An 18,180-nucleotide genomic window follows, 5' to 3' on the forward strand; every position below is an offset into this window, starting at 1 on the left:
GGGGGGGGGTTGTACTGCCATGACGTTTTAGCACCACAAGAAATGAAATAGGCAGTCAAACTAAAAGCTGCGTAAATTCAAGTAATTTACTGAGGAAGAGGTTAACCCTCGAAACGCGTCAGCCGTCATCTTATCGGATATGGACGAATTTATGGACTATTCCTGACATTTGAGCAACTGAGCTCGATATGATCTAATTTCACCTATGTTTGTGAGTAGCCATTTTTAAATGTTGTATGAATAAAGCCTGTTAATGAGGATAATGCGCTAGGTCGGTGTGCCCTTTCTTTGTTTTTCTTTGCCTCTAGGGGTAAAACCTGAAGTGGTTATAATACATTTTAGAGCAAACATTGTATAATAACCAATTTTTTTTAGCCTTTATACCTTTTCAGCTTATGAGCTATTGCTTGCTCCAATGTTTGCTGTGATACTTCATGTGTGTCACAAGGTTTTCATACACAAGGCCCTTTTTCTTTTTCTTATTATTTTATTATAACTGATATTTATTTTTGAACACTATTTAGTTTCTTCATTTAACTTTTTGCCACCACATGGGTTCCTCATGCTCTCTGTGTTGGAACAGTTTACCATGGTTCCGGGCTTCCCAGAGCTATGGGAGAGACCATGAAAGGTGATGGGGAGACTTTATCTTTGGAGCCCTGTAAAAGTGATTCTACAATATAAATGTAGAAGGCACACTGAAGGGAAGGGCCCCTCATAGAGCATAGGAATGTCCCATCATCAGCTAAAAGGTAGAGCAGCTAGACACTTGAGCAGTTTTTCAGGGAGTGGAGTGATGCAAGGAAAGGCTCATCAGCGGAATAACCCACTCAGCCTGCGTCCCCAGTGTTGTCACATCCGTCTTGAGCTCCACACTGGTACTGGAAGTCGCCGGGCGGCCATCTTGCCAGCCATTAGATCCCTATGGTGCTGGACAGCTCTAAGGATCAGGCCCCTGCTGCTGCTGCCGAAGACACACATTGAGCGGTTTATTCCACTGATGAGCCTTTCCTTACATCACTTTTGTGAGTTATTTTAATCTTACTTTATTAATAAGAGACCCCCTTGCTGCTACACTTAAAGGCGCTTTCCTTTTTTGTTGTAAAAGCGACTGGGCAGCTCGCCCTGAAAGCCAATTGTTGGCTGTAAAAATTAAAACCAAGCCCATGATTGCTGTTGCAGTTTGTTTTAAAACTTTGAACACCAGGTGTTTATGAAGATACCTTGGTAGACAAGGTGTTAAATGTACGCACTCTTGTGTATTATTTACCTGAACATCGTCATCACGCAGTAAATTGGGCAGCTTTTTAAATTCGGGCTGGTAGAACTGTTCATCCATTCCATAGCTAAAGAACACAAGCCAGCGGTGATAGGTTAACCTGTCCTTAAGAAAAAGGGGATAATATAAGCTTCTATCATAATTAGGTAAATACCAAGACAATAAAAGACATCTCCACTCAGAACTAGTTATTAAAGGGTAACTCCACTTTTTTGGAAAACAAATCCTCAAAAAAGAAAAAAACAATATAGTGTATACAATTGCTACACAAATCATATTGTAATTGAATGGTATTAAAATGTACTTTCCTTTTCAATCTGCAACTGTTGTAATTTTCTGAAAATGCAATGCAATATTGCTACCAGGAGATGTTCTGTACACAGAATATGTACTGACCACACCCCAGAAATATAATTTCCGGCTTGTGTGATTGGCTTACCATATTTCCCAGAAGTCTGCCTAAGATACAAGTCAGATTTCTGGCATCCCCTGCAACAAAAATATAATTTTTGGTGAGATAATCCCAATAGGAACACGTCTAAAGGGATGCAGGCCCAGCAGCTTTCCTCAGAGCCCTGCAGCTGGCACAGCTGATAGATAACTATGAAACCTCTCCCATTTGACCCACTCAGTACAGAGGCACAGAGGAACAATGATTGCTTCAATAACAAAAGGTAGGCATCAGCAACAAAGTTTGTTAAAATCCCTGCAATGTACAGAGATCACCCAGAGGGGAATGTTTTTTTCTCAACAAAAATAGAGTTACGCTTTAAATTTATAGTGGACTGGCAGGGGAGCACAGCAATGGTGAAAACTTAGAAGTAAAGGGGGTTTGCTATAAACAGACCCCTAAGCCTTGGTTCACACCAGTGTGGATTTCAAAGATACACAGGGGGGGTCTGTTTTTAGCCAACCTTCTTTACTGCTACTTCAGCGCAATTTCAAAGCCGCAGATCAGTGTGATTTGCACTATAGATTTAATTGCAGCTTGTGACTTCATTAACAGAAGTCTATGCAAGTCGCACTAAAATCAGAAATAGGTAGTGCAGGATCCTTTTTCTGCATCGCAGCAATTTGAACAGTTAAATATGTAAAAAAATCCACGCTTAGGATATAATAGAATTTGAACTGTTAAATTGCCAGCAATAGGGTGTGACTTGATATGCGATTTGGAACTGTCAAAATTGCATGACAAATCACACCGGTGTAAACCAGGGCTAACTGACAAAGTGGCAGGTTCACTTAAAGAGGTTTTCCACTCCAAGCAGGATATGGAAAACCCATGCACATATCTCCTCTCCAGATCAGTTATCTTCCCTTTGTAGCTCCAAACAGTAGTTAAACTCTAATTTCTAAACAATCAGAGGATATTGCTATTGACTTTTTTCTGGTCTTGCTTGTCTTTTTTTTTTTTTTAACACAACAAAATACTGATGATTTAGTGCGGCATATGGTTTTCTAAAAGCTGACTTTACCACACTGGCAAAGGACAGCACCTTCCAGTGTTAGCACCCACGGAGCCTCGGTTTACCTTTAAAGAATCTGGAGAAAGGATTTCTATATCAGGAAGGTGTTCCATCATCTCTCTGTAGATTTCTTTTGCATCTAATGAACTGAAAAACTAAACAAGCAATAAAAAAAAAAACAAGTTAGAAAATGTCTTAAAGTATAACAAAAAGGCATACATTTTTTTTTTTAGTTTTGGACAGGGTGAAGATGGATTAGACACCTCTGTTAGGAAGATTCACCCGATTTTTGCTTTTCACTGTTAACATCGAAAGTGAAAGAAAGTTCAAAATTTTAGGTTGCTCCCATGAAAAGTAATAGTGGGGGAACATTCCAATATGGATGCTAGTTCTGATGACCTGGGGGTTCCAGATGATTCCCTTAATTTGCAGGGATTTCCTCACACTTCTTGTTTTGGCTATGGGACAGGAAGAAGGTAAATCTCCCCAATGGCATACACCTGCCAAAAATAAAATAAAAAAAACAGACAGGGGTTATAAACCCTCCCCTACTCTAGCCAAAGCGTGTTGTACCTTAACTCAGTTTTAAAGTGTAAAAGTCAACTCTTTTGATGTTGTTTATTCCTTTGCAAAAATGTTTTTATCACATACTGAAAACCGTATTAAACCCACAAACAAAATCTAACATATTGCAATTTACCAATCCTTAGCCTGTAATGGCTGCGGTCATTTTCTTTTTTTTTTTTTAGTTCAAACAAGTTTTTATTGAGTTTCATATAGAAATGCAGCACATAAATGTAAGCAGTGCGATAATCAAAAGGGGAAGAAACCCAACAACACATACATAAAAAATAGCTTGAAATATGTACATAGCAACACATTATTTGCAGTAAGATGAGCAAAAGAAACAAAAAATGAAACTTACACAGGATCAATGTAACAAGACTATTTATGAAAGCCTACATTCATATAGCTTGCCACATACAAGACATGAAAGCCTATAATGACTAAATGCACAGATAGCGAATACACCTTATGAAACACAGGTTGACGAGAACTTCAGCCACCTATCCCAAATCTTGTTAGATTTACTTGGGCAACCCCTATTGGTGTAGATGATTTTTTTTTATAGGGTAGGGCATTATTCACCTCATTGAGCCACGCTGCAAAAGTATGAGGTATTGCTTGTATCCAGGCCCTAGCCATGACTTTCCTGGCACTGAACATTTCGTGCACAAATTTGAGAGTATTTTTGTCCATATCAGTGTCAGGAAATAATACCAGTAAACATTGTCTGGGGTCCATCGACATCCCAGAACCCATCTGGTCGTGAAGGAATTGGATAACCTAAGTTCAAAAAGCATTGAACACGGGGCAGTGCCAGATCAGATGTTCAAAAGTGCCAATGGAATTCAGGCATTTGGGACAAATATGGCTCCGAGATGGACAAAACGTTGCATACGTTCCGCAGTGAGAGAGGCCCTATGGAGTTTATAAGTTTGGGTGAGTCTGACATTTTAGGTGATACGATTTTACAGACTGCAAGAATTTCACTCCAGTCTTCATCGTCCAATTCTCCTGCAGTAGTCTCCCACTTGGGTTTGAGAGAATATGTTAATTTGGTTGCAGAAGGTGTAATCAACATGTCATTAAAAACACAAACATCAATTTGCGGTGGTCCTAACTACATATCACTAGCAGTGCATCCAAAGTAGTCATAATCGGGTATGTACCTGCAAATTACGCATGCAGCAATTGAAAGTATTGAAAAAAACATATGGTTCTGAAGGTCAAACTCCAGGTTCAGCTGGTCAAAGGTTTTCAGGTCACCCTGATGCAACACGTGATAATAATAATAATAATAATAATAATAATAATAATAATAATAGGTATATGCCCTTTGAGACCCAAATGCTCAGGTCGGGAATTTGCAAAAGCTCAAGTAGATGTTTATTGAAACATAATGGAGTATTGTTGTGTGGTTCAGAACAATTCATCCTAGCCAGTGCCAGGTCCCAGATCCGCTTATGCTGGCAGAGAAGGCCACACAGGCTCGGAGAAGTAGGGGAGCCAGCCAAACCTCTCAACAAATCACAAAAACGGATGTGGGAAGAAGGACGCAGGAAGTCAACAGACCAGTGATAAATACCTTTGCTGATCATGCTCATCAATGTGGTAAAAGTGGGATAACTGTGCAGCCAAATAGTACAGCCCGAAATATGGAACTGCCGGGCCACCCAAATATGTGGGGTTCTTGAGAGTTTTCCAAGACAGCTTAGGTCTGCTGGCACCCCAGATAAAGGACTGCAACAGGGACTCCATGATTTTAATGTACTTTAGTGGAATGTACACTGGGGAATGCCAAAGGGCATATAATATTTTCGGGAGGAGAATCATTTTTATGAGACTTATCCGACCCATGACTCCCAGTGGTAACTTTGACCAAATTTGGATTTTAGATTTAAGCAGCAGGTTCCACATTCAAATGAATGAAATCTGAGAGTGGTATTATAGGCTGTGTTCTTGGTTGGCATGAAAACCAGTTTGGTCCAGGTGGATGAAGGACAAGATGACTTTGTTGAGCCGAAGTGCTAGGATTTATACATCTGTTTGTAACAAGGATATAGGCCTATATGATTCAGGCTGGAGGGGGTTATTTCCAGGTTTGGGAATTAAGACAATAAGGGCTTCTCGCATGGAGTCAGGTAGTACAGCAGCGTCAAAAACTGTCTTTAGTGCAATCTGGGCACTAAAATGGATAAGGAGTGGTCGAGGATCTAAATGAGCCAGGTAAGCTAGTAGCCTACCTGGACGCTCTCAATGTTCAAAAATTCTTTGCTTAGTAAAGAACAGCTTATGCCTAGCTTTTTCATAACGCACCTGTTCCACTAGTATCGTTTGGAGCCTCAGAATGCTAAGGAATTCTGCAGAGGGTGCAGCAGCATACTGATCTTCCAAAGAAGATAACTCTTCAACTGCCCGAGCATGAGGCTTTGGATAGTTTCTTAAACCTTGAAATACGTTCTGACAACTGGAGGCAGGCATATTTTTAACATTTCACCCACACTATTTGTGTAGTGAAAGTATCATCATTAGTCTGAAAGAATAATTTCCATTCTGCATCTAGTGCAGTAGTATCAGGAAGTGTAGTTAACCAAAACGGATTCAGTCTCCAGTTTAACGTAGGGTACCTAGTAAATGGAGTAATGGTAATCCAGTATGGGGCATGGCCGGACAGTAGTTTGAAGCAAAAACCTGCTGTCTGCAGTCTAGGGGCGAGTTTCTGTAAGGTAAATATAAAATCAATCTAGGACATAGTAGAGTGGGAGATAGAGAAGCAGGAATATGCTTTCCTCCTAGGGTACAGATGTCACTATGTGTCCACAAGGGATACGTCTGCCCTTAGGCGGCTAAACCTAGTTGCCCAGTCTGGTTGTATTGCACTGGCCTCGTGACTCAGTTTATTCAAGCTGGGATTAGTGACCATATTGAAGTCGCCCAGCCAGATGGCCGATGCAGATGGGTATTTAGACCTAAAAGAGAAACCTTCAATTAAGATATTGGTATTAAAGGTCAGTGGTATATAACAGGCCAAAATCAGGATTCAGTTGCCAGATATACTGGTCAGTAAAAAAAACATACCTCCCCTGGGGATCCGTGTCCACCGAGCAGATTTCAGAAGGGACTGTTTTAGCGATAAGTATGGAAATGCCCCTGGAATAGCTAGTATGGGTTTCAGGATATGCCCAACCAACCCAAGGCGTGGGTCTCTACTAGGACAATTACGTCTGCCCACTGGGACTTTTAGAAAGGAAAAGACAGCAGTGCACTTTATTTTATCCCAAAGACCGTGGACGCTCCATGTTAAAAATTTAAGGGGGGCCATAGTAAAGGGGAAATCTGATTAAAGGGCTCGGTGGAAGCAGAATCCCAGGTATATCTAGGAAATGCATAGTACAGTACATAGAAAGGACATATTTGAATGGGACATATATGAAAAGCAGCATACAAGCGCTATGACATAAGAGACTGTGTTGCATATGATTAAGCGTTGCTAAGAACATGAACCTAGCCCACCCAGCTCTACACATACCCCAACTTGTGTGAGCAAAGAACCCAGACTGAACAAAAAATAGAACTGCGAAAAACAATCGCCAGCATGATGCCTGAGGCAAGGTAATCCAGTAGGACATCAGCTGGGACATCACACTTAGGGGAGGGACACGATCCTCTTTTACTTTGTAAAGTTAGTGCACTAAGGGGGCAAACATTCTCTGAAGGGCAGTACTGAGAACATGAGCATCATGCTGCTACTGCTCTGGGACGTATCCTGGATCTGAGCAGAAGACAAATCTGGCTCCATCAGCAGTACTAGAATGTAATGGAAATATATTAGAGAAAGTGCATACATCCTAGTGCGGAGACATGTAACGCTGAGTAGTGAGGTATGTCAAAGTTACTGTATGTGTACACATGCAGGGGGACAAATGGCAAGCCTTTCCGGAAATGACGTTAGTCAGAAAATAAAAAGTAAACCAGGCAACATAGGAATAAGCCCTGTGAGCAGAAGGATGATAAAGCTGCAGCTCCACAAGGTACTCACGCCTCAAGCAGGGGCTAACCGATCTAGCCACACCAAAGCTGCTTCTGGCTCTTCAAATGAACGCAATCTTTCCCACAACGCAACATAGCATAGTTGAAGTGGCGGATCCGGTGGCGCTCTTTGATTTCTGTAAATAGCCTGCATTGGCGCTGTACTTCTGCAGAGAAATTGGGAAACGCCAGGATCTGGGTGTTGTGGTATGGAATGTTGCCCTTTTCACGGGATAGGCGAAGAATCGCATCACGGTCCTTGTAGTTGAGGAACTTGGCTATGAAGACACGTGCTGGCGCACCTGGTGGTGGCGTTTTGGCTGGCCTACGATGGGTGAGCTACACAAAAAAGGACTGTGAAAACGACTCCCAGCCATACGTTTTAATGAGAATATCTTCCAAAAAAATTGGTAGGATTTGCCCCCTCCGATCCCTCCGGGGGCTGATGAAGCGCAAATTGTTGCGGCGCATACGATTTTCTAAATCAACTTGCTTTTGCTATAGCTGGGCAATATGACGGTTTGCCTGATCAGATGATGCCTGTAGAGGTGGTATGGCATCCTCCAGATGGCTCAGACGGTGTTCAGCCTCTGACATGCAGTCACAAAGTTTGTGGAGATCTTGTCTAAACGAGGATATTGTCTACCTTGACCACCTTGAATTTAGAAGTCAGGGTCGCCTGGCACGTTGATTTTCACTTCAGAACTTTATGGACATCTGGCGCTGGAGACTTCATTTCAGTAGAGGGGGATCCGCCATCTTCAGCCTGCATGTCTTTGTCTTTATGGCGGAAGTGGTCTAATTTGGCGACGGTATCCGTGGTTTTACGAGGAGGGGACAGGACACTGCCCTTGATAGAAGTACTAGGAGTAGCCATAGGGTAAATGAGATCACAGAATAAGCAGCAGGATAGACGTAAAGCAGGTCTGCCGACAGAGCACCGGTGAACTGCGTCCTACTCCATGCAGCTTCAGGTCACGCTCCTTGTTCATTTTCCTTTCTTAGGCCTTTTTTTCCCCCCTTTATTTACACAAGTTGATCCGACCAGTAAGTCTGTTATTTTCTAACTTCCAACAGACCAAGCTGTCAAAAATGGCTATTAGAGGGTTGAAACAAACCATTTAACACTGACAGGGCTGTTTACAATGGTCAGCTTTTATTCATTTATGTAAAACCTTTATCTCATAAGAAAAAAAAACTGCTTTAGCCCCGGTTCACACTTATGCGAGTGCGGGGTTCGCATGTAATGTCGGAGCGCACTGCTCCTTCATTACATGCGATCGGCTATGCGGTGCGAGTTTAGCCATACACTTTGTATGGCTAAATTCGCACCGCAGCCAACACGCACAGGACCCTTTTTGGAAGCCGCATCAGGATCGGATCACACAGCGGTTAACACTTGTGCGATCCGATCCTGTGCGAACTGCACGATCGCACTGCGATATGCGATCAAACTGGGGGTGTCGTTAAGATTACATTGACACCCCCAGCGTATCGCATATGGCAGTGTGAACTGCCGGGGGAGCGTGTGCGATGCGGGAACAGGCTGCGGATTCGCAGCCTTCCCGCATCGCATAAGTGTGAACCGAGCCTTAAAAGTATTAGTTAGGGTTCGGCTTTGTTAAGCCGGCCATAGATGAGATTTTCTTTTTCTGCAACCGGTGGTAAGAAAACCGCTCAATTCCCCCAACACAAAACTTTGGTTTGACTTCTATTTTAAACTGTATCTATAGCAAGATATTGAGGTATGAGTAAGGAAGGGTTAAAACTTCTACAATCTTTTTTTTTTTTTGCCACCCTTGCATCATTGGGAACATTTCCCATCACATAATTCCCCATTTTTCATTTCTTTCTCAGTGACAGTGGTCACCATGCCAAGAATAGGGGTGAACCTCCCTCAGTCCACAGGCTAAAAAACACGCACTTTAACACACATTATGAGAAATTGGTTCTTGATGCCGAAAGTCCAGTAAAGGGCTTGTTGCAAGAACAAGTAACCCCTCCCTTCCCCAGCGCCACTATAGCAATCCATAAACTAAGGCTCCATTAACACCAATGTGTTTTTTCATGCTTTTTGCAGAAATGCAGGACATCTTTTAACATGGGTTCCTATGTAAAATGTTCACATCAATACATTAACGGTGCTTTTTTGTATTTTTGGTTCAATAGGCTTCACTGGAGAAGCTGCAGAAAAGCATGTAGTGCATTTTTACCGTGATTTTGCAGCGATTTGTGTTTTTTTATTCTGCCCAGCAACATATTTAAAAAAAAAAAAAAAAAAAAAAGCATAAAAACGCAAAATCGGGGCTAAATTGCGTGTTCAAAAAAACACAGAAAGCACAGCAAAAAGCACTGCAGAAATGCTCAAAAGCAACATGCGTAGGTGTGAATCGAGCCTAAAGCCCCGTACACACGTACGGATCGTCGTCATACAAACGTTCGTCTTTTCTCCCCGGGATGTCGGTGTCTGTTGAAAAGTGCAAAGACAGCACAAGGACAGCACAAGAATTTTGTCCGCAGACTTCAGCTGACTGCAGAAGTGATGTCATGTAATGGTTAACTTTCCCTGTGTTTTTTATTTTCTGAGCATGCCCAGTCTTGCAAATCTGCGGTCTGTCGGCTGATTTCTGTACTGACAGGCGAACAATCGTCCGTTCTGGTGTCCGCAGACAAAAATTTTCATGTTTGCAAGAAAGACTCTTGTCCGCGGATTGTGCGCAGACAGCTGTCGGAGGCACCATACTAACACGCGTACAATCGGCAGATCTTTCGTCCGCCGACGTTTGTATGACGACGATCCGTACGTGTGTACGGGCCTTAAAGCTCACTCCTGCACCCATCACTAAACCAAACACCTAAAGCATATCTAAACTGAAAAATAAAAAAAGGTTATATATGGCATCTTACCAGTCATTAGATGAGGTGGCTACATTTTTTTTCCTTTACAGGTTTTTTTCCTTTTTATTTTCCCCCGATCATGCGAATAACACTTCCTGTCCCTGAGTAGCTACTTTCACTCTTGCACTGTATCTATGGATAAATCCATGGTTGTCACCCAAGCTGGACTTCAAAACATGTCTCCATTACACGGGGGTGGGATTTGTAGTTAACAGGCAGAAGACCAGGACAAGGACACAGCTTTTTTGCCAAGAGCAACAGGTATTTTCTGTTCTTGTTCACAAGGTCCTTAGCTTAAAAAAAGAAAACTAATGCAGCTTCCGCATCCAAGGATAGGCAAGCTGCAATATATTGCTCCTGGGTTTAAATATCCTTTAACTTCCTCAGTAGGTAACCCATAAACGGTTAATTGACTGCTACTCCACAAATCCAACTCTTATCCTTACCTCAAAATCAAGCCCTCAGCATATAACCTTCAGATCCCCAACACTTAACCTCTATTCTGCTGCTCTCTTTATGTTCATATAGGTTATATCTTTACAAAAACCCCGTGGATTCCCATCTATCAGAAGTATATTATATTAAACACACCTCATTAGTTGTACACAGGAGAAAAAGTGCAAAATAAACATTACCAAAACGTCTTTATTTTTGTTTGCTAGAGAGACTCCGGGAGGAAAATAAGCTGTAGTGCTAGATGAGATTTCTAAATTTTCACAGAGATCGATTTGAACAGAACAATCCATCCATCCCACACTGACCAGTCCATCCTAAATCAAGGGAAGAAATAAGAAAGTCTCACTAATCACATACAATCTTATGATAGAAAATAACACTAAGGCCCCTTTCACACAGGCTTTCCAATCAGGTTCGCCTGTCAGTTTTTCAGGCCGACCTGATCGGATGCTCCATATACCTCTCTATGGGGCAGCAGATGTTAACGGAGACATGACTGCTGACACCCGCTGCTCTCTGATCTGATTCGGTCCGTGACCGGCCGTCCCGTTTTCATCCGATCTTCCATAGAGGAGAGCGGTGCGCTGACAGCTCTGTCTCTGCAAAGTAAGCGGAGACAGAGCTGTTATCTGTTTGCTCGGCGGGGATTGGCGTATCGATCCCCGTTGAGCAAAACGGAGTCTGTTGGGCGCACCGCTCGTGTGAAAGGACCCCAAGGCTGTGCTCACATACCTGAGGTGTGGTGTGCAGTTTGGTGTCCTGTGCGTTTCGGTTCACCGGTTCAGGTGCAAATCTTTCCCCGAATTCGCACCTGAACAAGACCCAAAAACACACAGGACTCTTTTCTAAACCGCAACACAGCCGCCTTTGACATGTGTGAATCAGCTCCATTGAAAGCCGGTCACAATCACGTTATGCGAATTGGATGCTGTTAAAAACAGATCCAATTCGCATACATGTGAACCCAGCCTTAATTATGAAATAAATTATTCTAAAGCTGGTTAAAAGAAGGAGTGAAATTCTGCCTTTTTTAAACAATCCTCTTCCTATTCAAGAGCAGTCAATCTACTGATTGAAGGGGCTTGCTGGGAATCTTTAGTTTGATCAGCACTGCAGCCAATAGGCTCCATAATGGATCAGTGTATTCCGACAGCAGAGAAGTCCAGCTAACTCCTCTGCTGTCAGAATACAGTGACACAGTGTGAAGGATTGCTGCATCCATCTTTTTTTACCAAGCCCACTGGCTGAATGAAAATAAAATGGAGCCATTTATGGTCACAGCTTAAGGTTTGTTAAACATATTCGATTTATGGCATCGTACAGAATAAATGGTACTAAAGGAAATACTCACAAGCATTCCTGCAAGCTTAAGACGTGTTTGTGAAGTTAGGCAATCTGAAATAAATAAAAGTGTAGTTAAAAGAGGAGTTGCATTACAGTTATGAAAAATAGGATGTACACAAAGCCCAGACATGAAAAATAAATAAATACACAGATGGCTTCATCCTCTTTCAATTTCTATTTGGTTTTCTTTATTTTCCTACTTTCTTCCTTAATTTTTTTAGCTTTTTATTTTTTAATTTCAAACACTTTGTTTTCCTGCAAGGATATATAACAAGTATGCGAATTGCAATGACAAATAGGAGATAGAAACTAAGGATAGACCGATTATCAGGGGCCGATATGCACTTTCCCTGATATATTGGTATCGGCCCCGGAACTGGCCGATATTTTTGTGACGTCATTCTGCCTTCTTAGGCCGCCTCCCTTGCCTTGGACAGCCTCGTCTGGAGTCGGGACTAGTCTTGCGGGAGTGTTTCACAACCATACACCCACCCACAGCAGCCCGGTGCCAGCCAGCCACCCACAGGCCCTGTACCAGCCAGCCAGCCACAGGCACTGTGCCAGCGAGCCACTCACAGGCCTTGCACCATCCAGCGAGCCACCCACAGGCCCTGAACCAGCCAGCCACCAACAGGCCCTGTACCAGCCAGCCACAGGCACTGTACCAGCAAGCCAGCCAGCCACCCACAGGCCCTGCACCAGCCCGCCACCCACATCCACAGGCCCTGTACCAGCCAGCCAGCCACAGGCACTGTGCCAGCAAGCCAGCCAGCCACCCACAGGCCCTGTACCAGCCAGCCACCCCCAGGCACTGTACAAGCCAGCCATCCACCCACAGGCCCTGTACCAGCCAGCCACCCACAGCCCCTGTGCCAGCCACCCACCCACCACAGGGTCAGCCAGCCAGCCACCCACCCCACAGGGTGCCAGCAAGCCAACCATTAAGCATTAAACAAAAATTAACATGTTCAGTACCAGATTTGAGTCAAAAATTGTCTTTATTTTTCAAAACTTTAAATATACAAAATATTGTCCCATATCGGCCGATACCGATACGTTGTGACCAAAATATCGGTATTGGCCCTGAAAAAAACATATTGGTCTATCCCTAATGGAAACATTTACCTAGGATGCAATTCACAGCCATTTTCAGAGGATAAAAAGCTAACATTTTTATTTTAGTTTTGAACACAATATCCTGGGATATGTCTCTGCACTTCCCTTCAAGGAGACCCAACATGAAATCAGTAAATCTCTCCAAAATGAACAAAATTTCCATCCTAAAGTGTTCTTTATAGGAATGGGTGTCCCCACTGGAGGATTTTCCCACACCTATTGCTTAGATGACAACAGGTCTGGCTTTCGGCTCACTTCTTCAAGTGACAATGGTCTCTTATGCAATGTTGATATACGTCGCTTAGGGGGTGCTGGGGGGTTGCACAATATATTCTTTTAACACATCAAACTATTTACCTTTTTTTTTTTTCATTTTTTTTTTCAAGTATCAAAAAAAATGACAATTCACACAAATCTATGCAGTGCAGCCACTTTCACTTCATAAAAATGCTGCATTTCTCAATGTAGCGTTATGATGTTAAAGTCCGCAGAGCCCATGTTTATCTATGCAACCTAACTGAAATGGTGTGAAAGAGCCCTACAGTTGATGGAAGAGAATGTTTGGAGCCAAACTGGGTGTGCCTTATCCAACTATGCTGACAAAAAACAATCTAAGAGGAGGAGAGCACAGAGGGATGACCTTATCAGTCTGCTGCTGCTCCTTCCTTGTCCGGAAGCTGGCATTTCTCATCTCCTCCTGAAAATGTTAGTTGCCCGCATCTCCAAAATGACAAACAAGCATGCAGCAGAAGTCAGAACTTCTCAATTACATACTTGTTCCACATTAGTAATTCGAAATATCGAAATCTTTTATAAGCAAAACATTCAAACAACTAGCATTTTCAACAGAAGATATTATCAGTTACAATTTTTACAGTTCAGGTTTTCTTTACATTTTTAGACAAGGGCTTATTTTCAGTGATTTGGACTAGCCAACTTGTAAGCATGTTACCACAGAATCTGATTGTTCCTGCATCAAATCTAGACCCTAACTAGATCAGCTGGACTAAGGATGACTATTCACCTCTTTTTTACCTTAATGGAAATTTATTAACCTGTGATATTCTTCTCACAATGTGATAACAGTCACCTCTGTCTTATACCGTGACATGGACCATGGGTACCATTTTTGTGAGATCATCTCTTTAAAGAGGGGTGCATACTATACTATTTAGCTGACTAATCACGTGATAAGGGAGAAAACGTTTTTCTGATGATGAAAATTCCAACAGAATTATTTGGAGATAGTATATTCTTGTGTGCGGTCGTTCTCCTTTTACTGGAGAGTTTCACCTTTCATCTCAGATGTTACCATGGAAGACCCAGCTGAGGGAGTTGTGACTAGCTATGTTCTACAGAAGCAGATGTTAAAAAAAAAAAAAAAACAGCTAAGAGACAAAGTAGGAAGAAAGCAACGGTATACATTTCATTTGGTTTCCATTTTTATTTGCCTCCTGGTAATCCATTTAGAACAACTTTACTGTGTTTTTCTGCCTCTTTGTAACGCCCACGGACAGCTCTCAAACTTTCTCCCCTATTCCTTCTGTTTGGAACAAGCATTGGACGTTAGTTGTGGTCATACGAACTGCTCAATGCACACTACACATCCCACAGTTCCTAGTCCATCTGGGGAGTGAGCAAGAGAGGGTGACTACATTCCTGCTTACAATGGTATCATGGAGAATGAATATTTACCATCTAACAGGAAGTCAGATCACAGCACGAAAAAGAAGTTTGGAGATTTGGAGGAGGCCGAGAACAATAGATTTTTTTTTTTTTTTTTTACAGAGTTTAGGGTCATAATGTCGAATGATGAAGCTCCGTTTTAATATTAGCCTCCTGTAATCTAAGATACGGAAGCACTTAAGACTGATAGAGGGAGGGGCAGCACTATATGCTCATTACTCTGCTGTATTGTGCAATTCTTACCGACAGGTGCATAGAACAGAGCAGAGAGATGACCACATGAGTGTGCTTTTGCTCCTTTATTTTCCAGTCAGCAGGTAGGGTGGGCCAAGGGTCTGATTACATAGCTCAACTGGGCCTGGCTCTACTGCCTAGCAGGGGACACAGGATACCAGAACTGAAATACAAATTATGTGGCATGTTTGGTAGTTCACATGTATGTATGTATGTATGTATGTATGTATGTATTTCACTTGTATAATTAGAGGTTTTCCTAAAGTTTAGGCTTTTAGGAAACCTGTATCAAGAGAAAGAAAGAGCAGAAGTGAAGTCACACTGAAGAGAAAACTCCTGCTCTTCCCACTTATTCAGGTCAGTAATTCAAAGTATTAAAGTTATGGGGTAAGTATATATAAAAAAAAAAGCGACCCATATTTTTAAAATGGAGAGTAAACTGTGGTGGCATCCATATTTTATAAGCTTTGGCTAATCAGCATTATGTTAATTGCGAAAACTGCAATCAGCAAAATGAAATACTTTCAGTTGAACTGTAGTGTGATAAAGAAAACCACTGGTCCTGAGCATGGCAAACAAAGTGCAATGATATCAAGTGTAACCAGTTTAGAAACACAAGCCTATTTCTACATCCCAGTGAATGCAGCAGATAAGATTACCTTCGCTGTCAGTACAGAATGTAACGAGCCAACCAACACCTGATGCAAACGAGCTTTCAATTGAGCTTCTGAAATTTCCTACAGAAAAAAAGAAATTGTTCACTGAATGTAAATTAAATATAAAGCATTTATTACAAATAACTGAACAAATAAGTGAGCTAGATTTTGATGCAAATCTCCTCTGGAATATTAGGGCTTGCTCACACGGATAGCTGGTACAAAATAGGCAGTTTAGAATCAGTTTTACCAACCCCAGGAATGCATTGGCTGTTTTTTTTTTTTTTTTTTTTAGCATAAACCAATAAATTTTTTATCCTAATAAATCTTTTATCCTTTGGTCTGGCGCTCCTTCCTTTAGTGCACGTTTTTCTTTAGGTAACCTGCTCAGGTACCCACTAGAGGGTAGCCTTGTCTGTTGCGGGCAGCCTTTCCTGAGCCAATGAGCTCTTTAAATGTTTATGTCCTCACACTAATTAGTATAAGCAGGAGTCCCAGCCTCCTGGATTTTTTGTTCACTAGATCAATCCGAACTAAACTTTAGATAGTACAGTTTCACATGAACATTCAGGGTCAGTTCACACCACATGCAGGGCATTTTGTTTTCTGCATCAAAAATGCATGGGAAGTAGGATATATGGTTTCCAATGGCATAGTTCACACCAGTGTGGTCAGTTCCAGTACATTCCAGTTCCAGAAAAAAAAAAAAAAAAAGTAGAACATGCTGCATTTTTCCTGCACTGGACTGGAACGTGGTAAAATGCATCGGAATGCACTGGAACACATCAAAAATGCACCAGACCCCAGTACAGTGAAAAACAAAAAAAAAAAAAACCTCCAGAATTCACCCGGAAACACATCAAAAATGTCCAGAATGCATCAAAAACGCAAGCAGAAATGCATCCAGAATGGATCTGGAGTGTGCTTTTGTGGTGTGAACAAACCTTCAGTCCAGTTTTTCAGATGGATCCATACTGAATCACAAACGTATGTCTCTGAGCTCTGAGTGGGCAAATGTAAACGAACGAATGTCTGCTTACATTCGAGTCAGTTCATGTCCCCAGAAGATAAAAAAAAAACAACATCAGAAAAGGTTTGCGTCTGTTTTTGTAAGCATTCAGTCAATTTTTAGGCAAAAATAAAAATTTGTTTATACTTTTTGTCCACCTATAAATAATTTCTCAAAGGAAAAAAAAAAAAAATAGGACGTAAAACCAAGCATATCAAAGTAAATTAAACCAAATACATATGCACAAACTGATGTAAACTTTATAAAAAACACACAACATATGAAGTCTGAACATATATACACAGTGCGTTCATAAAGTATTTAGACCCCCTTCACTTTTTACATTTTGTTGCTGACTGATACTACAGTTGTGTAAATCCATTTTTTTCTCATCATTCTACACTCAGTGTTCCATAATGACAAAGTGAAAACAGAATGTACTGTACTTGAAATAAACCCTTCAATTGTTTTCAGCCAAGGAAGCTGCCATCTCGGCCTCTGTTTTTAATCTTCATCTGCACATGTGATCAGTTATGACACCAGCCATTGGATGGTTTGATAGTTTGGTTGAAAGCCCAACCAATGTGACAGTTACAATTCCAGAAGGTGCTGAAAATTAACGGTTTCTTGAAACTGTTAAATCCACAGGTTTTTTTCGGCTTTAAAGCGGAGTTCCAACCTTTTCTGTGTTTATTAAAAGTCAGCAGCTACAAAAAGTGTAATAAGTGTAATAAAAAAGTGTAATAAATACACATTCACCTGTCCAGCGATGCGGCCGCCCAAAGCCTCGATCCTCTCCCTCTGGTCTCGGCCGCGCCAGCATCACTGGTGTGGGCACCAGGCTGTGACAGCTTTCGGTATGCCCTGCGCATGCGCAAGTTGCGCTGCCCGTCTTGATTGGCTGGCAATCTTCTGGGACCTCTGACATGTCCCAGAAGATTGCAGGGAGGGAGGGGGAGAGGGGAACTTCCGCTCAGGGCGTCGCTGCTCTCCGAGCGGAAGTGGGAGCGGGTACCTGTCAAAACTAGGTACCCGCTCCCCCCCCCCCCCCCAAAAAAAATGACATGCCAATTGTGGCATGTCAGGGGGCTAGGACTACCTAAAGCGGAAGTTCCACTTTTGGGTGGAACTCCGCTTTAAGTATTTAGATCCTTTACTCAGTACTTTGTTGAAGCACCTTTGTCAGAAATTACAGCCTCGAGTCAAGCTCAGTCAGGTTGGATGAGGACCATTGGTGGACAGTGATTTTCAAGTCTCTCCAGAGATCTTCAGTAGGGTTAAAGTCAGGGCTCTGGCCGGGCCACTCTAGGACATTCATAGAGTTGTCCATAGGCCACTCTTCTGTAGTCTTGCCTGTGTGCTTAAGATCACTGTCATGTTGGAAGGGGAACCTTAGGCCCATCAGAGGTCCAGAGCGCAGTGGAACACGTTTTCATTCAGGAT

The 18,180-nt window shown here is 42.1% G+C and overlaps 1 protein-coding gene across 1 annotated transcript in view; it reads right to left on the reverse strand.

The window, feature by feature from the left end:
* Positions 1-18,180, reverse strand: part of DNAJC10 (DnaJ heat shock protein family (Hsp40) member C10) — a 72,222-nt gene that overhangs the window by 25,876 nt on the left and 28,166 nt on the right. The window contains exons 7-11 of the mRNA XM_082262400.1: positions 15,732-15,809; positions 12,044-12,087; positions 10,872-11,006; positions 2,811-2,900; positions 1,271-1,384 (exon numbers count right to left, since the gene is read on the reverse strand). Coding sequence (XP_082118526.1) covers positions 1,271-1,384; positions 2,811-2,900; positions 10,872-11,006; positions 12,044-12,087; positions 15,732-15,809 — 461 coding nt within the window. The remainder of the gene's footprint in view (positions 1-1,270; positions 1,385-2,810; positions 2,901-10,871; positions 11,007-12,043; positions 12,088-15,731; positions 15,810-18,180) is intronic.

The sequence above is a fragment of the Pelophylax lessonae genome (assembly GCF_965119305.1).
Source record: "Pelophylax lessonae genome assembly, chromosome: 6".
Lineage (NCBI taxonomy): Eukaryota > Metazoa > Chordata > Amphibia > Anura > Ranidae > Pelophylax > Pelophylax lessonae.